At 36.0% G+C, this 8,664-nt stretch overlaps 2 protein-coding genes across 2 annotated transcripts; one reads left to right on the top strand and one right to left on the bottom strand.

The window, feature by feature from the left end:
- Window positions 1-820: 820 nt before the first annotated feature.
- LOC123894489 (protein RBL-like) lies at window positions 821-5,993 on the top strand. The gene is made up of 5 exons (XM_045944502.1): window positions 821-970; window positions 1,252-1,350; window positions 3,686-4,773; window positions 4,854-5,115; window positions 5,342-5,993. Exons 1-5 carry the CDS (start codon window positions 952-954, stop codon window positions 5,521-5,523), a joined length of 1,650 nt encoding a protein of 549 aa, XP_045800458.1. The 5' UTR covers window positions 821-951; the 3' UTR covers window positions 5,524-5,993.
- Window positions 5,994-7,113: 1,120 nt separating this feature from the next.
- Window positions 7,114-8,398, bottom strand: LOC123895962. The gene is made up of 2 exons (XM_045946426.1): window positions 7,744-8,398; window positions 7,114-7,607 (listed from the first exon to the last, which is right to left on the bottom strand). Exons 1-2 carry the CDS (start codon window positions 8,396-8,398, stop codon window positions 7,114-7,116), a joined length of 1,149 nt encoding a protein of 382 aa, XP_045802382.1.
- Between the last annotated feature and the right edge of the window lie 266 nt (window positions 8,399-8,664).

Below are 8,664 nucleotides of genomic sequence, written 5' to 3'. Positions count from 1 at the left end.
GAAATACTCTTAAGCCCAGTGCATTTGCACGCCTCAGTCAATCGATAAGTTTTTCTTCTTCTCTATTTTATTTTACTATGTTATCAATTTTATTCTATGATGTATCATATTTATTTGTACTAATTTGATTTATTGTATTGAAATAATTCTATGTCATATTTTTCTAACATTATTTACTTAAGAATGATGATGATGTCTCCTTTAACAAGTTATTAAGTACTTAATTAATTTCAATATGGTTATCCTTATTATTTATTTAAAAAAATGTTGGTCGTAGCTATATTGTTTAAAGGAAAACGAAAAACATTAGCAGTAGGATCGAACTATGGTTTTCCTATCTGTATCTTCGAATCAATTAGTGAAATGAATTTTTGAAATGTTTTGCATGCATACTAAAAAGTTGTTATGAAAACATTAAAAATAGTTTAAATCTTATTACTATTGTGGGAAGTGTGAGATGAATTAAGTATCACATTGCTTAGAAAAGTGGAGGTTGGACACTTTATAAGTGAGATGACACATAAAACTAATGTCTTAAGGTTTTGGGTTAAGATGTTATGTCAAATTCACTTGTATAATTGCTCTGAATCCAATGTAGATAGATACCCCGCTGCCCCCTCGCGACCCAACAATTATTAAGGTTGGGGTTCGAATTCATGATTCCTTACTTCAGCCATTGGGGAAAAAAAAAAGAGCGAATTAGATTCAAACGAGTTTATTCAAATAGTCATACTCTGCAGTTGCGCGCGAAAAATACATTTGGTTTAAATTTTTTTTATCATACCTAATAAACTTAAATTAGAAAAAAAAACTTAAATAAAGAAACTAACCCGAAGAGAGTTAAAGTTGTTATATTTCTCACCTTTCTGCTTCCCCCTCTCTCATTTGCTTCTCTACTGCATCCCCTTTCCTCTTTCCATAATTTCCAACCCCTTCCAGTTTCTTGAAACGATGAACACATCCATAATCGGTTAGTTCTCTACTCTTCTTCTTCCGATTTCACTATCTTCCTTTTCCTTCACTTCACTCTTTTCATCAAATTATTACGATACTAACCTCATTACTGTTTATTTAGGTCATAATAACTCCTTTATAATTTGCTACACACTTTTTTGTTTCTTCAACGAACATTTAATTAAACTTTCACAAGTTTACCCTAATGTTTATTTAGGTCACTTTAATTTTTAGTTCATATTTTTCTTATTCTTATTCTAAGTTCTGACATTAACATTATACTGTTTTATATTGAAGATCCGTTGCAGGGTGATTTTCCTGAAGTTATAGAAGAGTATCTTGAACATGGGGTTATGAAATGTATTGCTTTCAATCGTCGCGGTACCCTTCTTGCTGGTAACTGCCACTTACCCTATTTTTTTTAAGCAAATAATGCTGTTTTAAAAAAATTGCACATGTTAATGACTGAATGATGCGGCTGCGATCCAAGTGGTGTTGTGATTAGAAAATAAATAGGTTTAGTTGTAAGTAGTAGTCATGCACAATTTGATATATAGGGTTTTTCCGAGGTTTTATATTGTGGTCTTGTTGCAATTCTTAATATTGTAAAGAATTAGGGCAAATGATGTGGCTGCGATCGCAGTAGCGTTGCGATTGTAGAAGCATAAGGATTCTCTGGGTTGTTCCAAGGATGATGAGTGTGTTTCAAATTCTGGAAGTTTGACTTGGTTAGAACTTTGAAGTTAATTTTTATTGTATTTTGCTTTCCTGTTCTGGCAAATAGAGCAACCTGGTATGTTTTTTTGTGCTGAATGTATGATTTTTTGTGGTTTTGTAAATTTTTATTGCCTGTTTTTTGGAAAAGAATTGCGTGAATGATGTAATTTGTTGACCTATCTTTAGCTATGTAGTATATAGTGGCTGCAGCGGCCACTAGCGGCGTTGTGTAGCGTTTTTCAGCAGCGACTAAATAGCATAGCAGATGAATAACAGTTGGAGCAGTTGCTACAGTGAAGTTCTTGTGAACACCCAAATATGCCATCATCTTATTGCCATTCACTCTGTTTTTATTTGGACTTCTTGGCCCTTTTACCCTAAAACGTTTTTGACTTTATAATGGATTTGAATATTGATAATACTGAAGTTTGATTATTAGTTATGAATGTCTTTAATTTTGTGTATTCTTCTATTTTTGAGTTTTCATGTATGTGTTCTAACAGTATAAATTTCTTGTATTGTTTCCTTAAACTTCAAAGTAGCGGCCATACTGCTACCCACTATACAGCTATAGCATTTTGGTGGTTGCTTTTACACTCCACTATCCCTCATTTGACTACATAGATCTAAGAATGTTTGGGTATTTAATTAATTTGTATATCTAAGGTCGATTCGTTGACCTTATTAGGAACAATGTTTGGAAAAGTTTGCCTATGACAGATTAATACTCTTGTAATTAATGGCTATAATTGATGCCGGATTAAGCACACTTTCAGTTTTCATGATGAATTAGGCTTGTTTCCAACCGAAAATCCCTAATCCTCTGCCCTGAGTCCAATTTCCCTGAAAGGTCTCAATTTCTGGCTATCATATGAGTCAATTTTTGATCAAAAAACCACCAGGATCATAACTGGAACTTCCAAACTGGCCAGTCCCTGAAGCAGCGCATCTAGATCATATGGAGGTCACCATGTTATGTCAAAGACCACATGTTCTAAATGGCCATTTAGATTGAAAATGTTTGATGAAGTTGAAGAAGAGGATGAAATTCTTCCATGTGGGTAGTGCAAAGGTGGAGTACAGGCAACAAAGGAAAAATAAGGAGGGCTCTTTTGGTTTGTATAGTATGTATAAGGAGGGAGAGTGTATGTCTCCCGGATATATGCAGGGCATGGGATAATTTGTTTCTTTATTGATATCCACTCTATACCACATTGATACTAGGACAGAGATTGATTGTTTAGCAATAAGGATTATACCTTCATCTTGTTTTCTGGTCCAGTTGCTAAAGCATGTGATTCTTTGCTTTCTTCTTTCTACTTTTGCTGTTTTGCAATTTGCGAGAGACTCAACAGTGATGTGATGAAGCGTTCGTTATTAAAATTTATCTTATGAAGCTCATATGCTTGGACTTATTGGTCGATGGTAAACATACATGGATAATGTAAAGTTATCTTGTACAACAGGTGATCTTCTTGAAAGGGGTTATAATACATGACACTGTTTTGGGAGATCATGTATGGGGTTCCATGTTCTCACTCTCTTGTTTCAACCTTTAGTTTATGATGGTATCATGGTATAGCTTTATAAGTGGAATTCATACTTTTAATTGTCCATTCTTTTACAGAGGGAAATCTGTTTTGACTTTTAATTTTCCTATTGCTTTTTTGTCAACTACCTAATTCTTTTTGGATGAGTTCGGTCAACATGTATTTGTGCTGCATATAATCTAAATGTAAAAGAAAAATTCAATACTTTCAAGTATTTATCATTAAAAATATTGAGTGTACTTTATTTATGTTTTTTCTGGGATTAGATTTCAGGAGTTATTCTTTGTGTATTTCTTTCTGGTTTATATTACAGTTATTTTATATATGCATTTGAAGCATATAACCTTTATTTATTTATTTTTTGAAACTATAGCAAGTATTGATCTTTTATGAATTATTCATTTGAGATATTTTACATTATCAACTTTCTCACTCATGATACTTGATTTGATAAATTGAATCAGCTGGCTGCAATGATGGAAGTTGTGTTATCTGGGATTTTGAAACCAGGGGCATTGCTAAAGAGCTTCGAGATAATGATTGTTCCTCTCCCATTACCAGTATATGTTGGTCAAAGTGTGGTAATCGAATTCTGGTATCTGCTGCTGACAAGTTGTTATCCCTGTGGGATGTTTTGAGTGGTAAGAGGATAACAAGAATAGTTTTGCAGCAAACCCCTTTACAAGCTCGTCTCCATCCAGGGTCCTCCAAACCATCTATCTGCTTGGCGTGTCCTCTCTCATGTACTCCAATGATTGTTGACTTAAACACCAAAGATACAACTTATCTTCAAGTTTCTGTCTCTGAGAAACCAACTGAACCAAACCCTGCCTCACGTAACAAGTGTTCTGATGGAAGTACATCTTTCACGCCTACTGCAGCATGTTTTAGTAAGCATGGAAACCTGGTTTACGTGGGAAACTCAAAAGGGGAAATTCTTGTAATTGACAGTAAAGATGGTGAGGTGCGTGCCATGGTTCCCATCTCTGGTGGTTCAGTAGTGAAGAACATTGTATTCAGCAGGAACGGACAATATCTTCTAACGAACTCAAATGATCGAGTTATCAGGATCTATGAAAATCTTCTTCCCCCAAAAGATGAAATTAGAGCACTAAATGAACTGAATGAGAGCCTCAGTAATCTAAATGGTGTTGAGAAGTTGACGGCTCTAGGATCAAAATGTTTAACTTTGTTCCGTGAGTTTCAAGATGCAATCACAAAGGTGCACTGGAAAGCACCCTGTTTCAGTGGTGATGGTGAGTGGGTTATTGGTGGTTCTGCTAGCAAAGGAGAGCACAAGATTTACATATGGGATAGAGCTGGACATCTTGTGAAAATCCTTGAAGGGCCTAAGGAAGCCCTTATTGATTTAGCATGGCATCCTGTACGTCCAATTGTCGTATCTGTTTCTTTGAATGGCATAGTTTATATCTGGGCCAAAGATTACACTGAGAACTGGAGTGCTTTTGCTCCTGATTTCAAAGAGCTTGAGGAAAACGAGGAGTATGTGGAGCGAGAAGATGAATTTGATTTGGTTCCCGAGTCTGAGAAGGTATGTTAGTGTTGTATGGTCATGTAGGTCTTATTATTCTTTCCTTTTCCATTTTATGATTCAAGCTCATATCCTTGCAGGTAAAAGGATCCGATGTCAATGAAGATGAGGAAATTGACATTGTGACAGTGGAGAAGGATCCTGCTTTCAGTGACTCTGATATGTCCCAGGAAGAGTTATGTTTCCTTCCAGCATCTCCCTGTCGTGATGTTCCTGAACAGCAAGACAAGTTCTTAGAAAGTTCTTCAAAGCTGGCGGACAGCAATAACTCTGAATCAACATTTTCAGAAGAAACTGGAGCAAATGGACATATGATGAATCATGCCTCAAGTCCAGTTGAAGGTAATGTCACGCCTTGCGAAATATGCTTGTAACAGAGTATTTGCATTCTTAAGAATCCTAATTTTTTAAAATGAACTACTGAATGACTTAGTCAGGTCTTTTTGAGTGTAGGTTTCTTCCTCATGTTCTCAGAAGTTGCATCTCTGAAATACATTGATTCTGTTATTTTAAGAGCATTACTAACGTGTTCGCATTTTTGACATTTTACCTTGAACATCATTTACAGATGATGCTGTTGGAACACGAATTAAAAGAAAGCGGAAACCATCAGAGAAGGTGTTGGAGTTGCAGGCAGAAAAGGTCAAGAAACCCTCAAAATCCAGCAAATCGTCAAAAACCAAAAGTAAATCTTTGTTTGATGAGAGTAATGGTAATGGTTTTTATTATGATGAGCTTTCTGACGAGTAACTGAAGTTTGTAAATTATTTTATCTAAAAATACATTTTAGTAATTTCTTCTCAATCTTTTTTTACTTTTGTTAATTCTTGCACGACACTGTCGTTCCCTGCCACACTCTTCCCTCTCTTCCCCTGGGCCTGCCTCAATTTTAAAGTTAGAATTGCTTAGCGAATTTTAATCAGGTGGGTTCTATCGCTGTACAAATATGATTAATTTGGTCATGCTTGGAAACGTTTTGTTGTTTGTTTATATAGATGGAATTCAACCAAAGGTTTCAATGTGTTTGATTTGGTAGAGTTAGGCCAGTGGCACAAGTTTTGTAATTTGTTACACTTATTGAGGGGTATGACTTCTGAATGCAAAAGGCTTGCATCACATATAGACACAATTTTTGCTACCCTGTACTCATCTAGTAACTAGTAATGTATGTGAAGAATGAATGTATACAACAAGTTATATATTTAGTTTGGATTTGTTAATACCTGTGTCTGAGACTATACTTAGTATGTGTTTGGTTCTGCGGTGGATATAATTGATTTTGATAGAATTGAGTTTGACAGAATTGATTTTGATAAAATTAAGTTTGATAGAATTGAGTTTGACAGAATTGATTTTGATAAAATTAAGTTTGATAGAATTGATTTATGTTTGGATATATTCATACAAAAGTGAGTTGAACAAAGAATTTGAGTGTAAAAATCAATTTTAGAATGAGAAGCTACAATTTCTAGCTTCAAGCAGAATCCATTCTGGAGGCAGAATCAATTCTACTTTTGAGGAACCAAACAAGTCAGAATTCATTCTACATGTCCAGAATTAATTATGGCCGCTCTAGAATTGAAACCAAATATACACTAAGTTATTTGGAAAGTTTATTTATGTAAGTTGAAAATAACTTGAGTCTATCATTGTACCAAAAATATAAACGAGTCTATCATTAATTTTTTTCCAAGATTTTTAAAACACTTGTTATGGAATAAGTTTTTTTTTTTGTTGACCAAACGTGTTATGGAATAAGTCATTGTATTATAGATGGGGGTACAGATTCCCTGCCGTTTGAGCACAAAAGGCAGGTGACTTTACATGTTTATGAGCCCTTAGATCAATGGTGTCATGTGTCTTATTTCTTCAAAAGATATTGATGAAAAGGGTAAGAACGAAAAGCATCATCTGCCTTCTCCCACCTGCTGCCATTGTTAAAAAACAATCACCACTATAACTGCCATCCACTTCGACGACCTCCTGCTCAACTCATTGCATTACAGTACTCCTTTTTCATCGTCGTACCACGGAAGTGTCTCAATTTCCTCATTTCTTAAAGTTTATTTTAGATGATGATTTTTTGAAAAGGTCTTTTAGATGATGATTGTAGTGTGATCGGTGTTTTAAAAACCAGACTGGATCGACCGGTCGAACTGCGAACCGGAGGGGTCGTTGTTCTGATTCAAATGTAGTTAGACCGGAGCGAACCGCTAAAAATCGAAAAAAGAAATAGAAAAAACTAAACTAAAACAAACAGTGTCCGATAAATGATAGAAATAGAAAAGCTAAACCCTATAACAGTTGCACATCATCGCAGCTCACTTTTAATGAATCACATCAGCCACAATCTTGGGAGTCCGTTTCAAAAATAACATGAGTGAGTCCTCGATGCTCTATGGCCTTCATTGCTTCAAGAAGTGCTAGTGATTCCCCTTCAACTATTGAGCATTGTCTTTCCCTCCAATTAGTTCCTTCTAGCACAAAGTTGCCTAAATGATCACGCAAGCACCACCCATCACTAGTTTTATTCAAATTATTATGGAAACCTGCATCATTATTGCATTTGTGCCAACTTGTGGGAGGTTTTTGCCAAGAGAGAACCTGTTGTTGCACATTATGCGTGCTTCCCTGCTGTAAACGCTGCATAGAAAACCATTTCAGCCATAGTTGTCGTGCTTGATAACCAAGGTTGCGCCCTATCTCCTGTGAATCATTCCAAACCTTATTATTTATGTTATTCCAGAGAACCCATAACAACATAGCAAACATTCCAGCAGTGTCAGCATCATCGTTTGTACAATGGAAAGAATGATATCTTTGGCAGAACTCATCTGTTGTATACGGTTTAAAACAGAGAGTTCAAGGCCAGCCGCATGTCTCGCCTGCATGCTGACATTACAAGAAAATAGTATGTGCCAATCATCCTCATTACAAAGATCACAAAGTGGACATATACAAGGAACACACCGTTCATGAAGACGAACACGTGTTGGAAGACATTCTTTACAAATCCTCCAAAGTAGGTGCTTGACCTTCGGTGGAGCATGAATTTTCCAAATGTGATTCCAATTTCTTGTTGTACCGTGTTCTTCATCTTCCCTATATTATTCATCACCAAATTATAACTACTTCTGACACTATATTGACCATAATTATTATCAATCCAAATCAATTTATCTCCCTCAACCGTATCAACCAATGGAATATCAAGAATACATTTTGCAACCTCATCGGTGAATAAAGTTTCAATTTTCTCCTTATCCCATCTCTTAATATTTGGTAACATTAGATTATTAACATTAATATTGTACGCACCTTGTGCTTGCGGCGAATGAATCCAAGTTCCACCTTTCTCTCTCAACCAAGGGTCCTTCATGACGTTTATGTTTGTACCACTCCCAATAATCCACCTACACCCATTCATTAATATGTGCCGAGATTTCCGAATACCACACCAAGCATAACTCGGATTGTGACCAATATGGGAATCAAGAAGAGAAGAATTAGGGAAGTACCTTGCTTTGTAAAGTCTGGCCACCAAAGAATGTGGTTTTGTCATGATGTTCCACGCCTGCTTTGCTATCATTGCCAAGTTAAATGCATGCAAATCTCTAAAGCCCATACCTCCAAGAGCTTTTGGAATGGTTATACGATCCCATGCTAACCATCTAATTCCTTGATTACTAGCTCTCCCTCCCCACCATGTTAAATGGCATCTTCTGAAACACCAACATCACGACCACCATCACAACCGGTTTAATAACTATATAATTTTATTATAAAGGTAGGTTCATTCCACCGGTTTATCCGGTTTGATCTGATTTAGTCATGCGGTTCGACCAGTGACCCGGTGGTTCGACCAATGAACCAGTGACCCAGTACCTTCAC

The sequence above is a fragment of the Trifolium pratense genome, linkage group LG7 (assembly GCF_020283565.1).
Source record: "Trifolium pratense cultivar HEN17-A07 linkage group LG7, ARS_RC_1.1, whole genome shotgun sequence".
Classification (NCBI taxonomy): domain Eukaryota; kingdom Viridiplantae; phylum Streptophyta; class Magnoliopsida; order Fabales; family Fabaceae; genus Trifolium; species Trifolium pratense.
The sequence above is the reverse complement of the archived record's forward strand: the minus strand, read 5'-3'. Positions and strand labels throughout refer to the sequence as shown.

What these genes read in the sequence shown, in the direction of transcription:
- LOC123894489 (XM_045944502.1), top strand. An exon ending in TCGCGGTACCCTTCTTGCTG is followed by an intron (nt 1,351 to 3,685) that starts GTAACTGCCACT and finishes AAATTGAATCAG; the next exon opens with CTGGCTGCAATGATGGAAGT. An exon ending in TGGTTCCCGAGTCTGAGAAG is followed by an intron (nt 4,774 to 4,853) that starts GTATGTTAGTGT and finishes ATATCCTTGCAG; the next exon opens with GTAAAAGGATCCGATGTCAA.
- LOC123895962 (XM_045946426.1), bottom strand. Translation starts at nt 8,398, where the DNA reads ATGGGCTTTAGAGATTTGCATGCATTTAACTTGGCAATGATAGCAAAG. An exon ending in CGTGTTCGTCTTCATGAACG is followed by an intron (nt 7,608 to 7,743) that starts GTGTGTTCCTTG and finishes CGTATACAACAG; the next exon opens with ATGAGTTCTGCCAAAGATAT.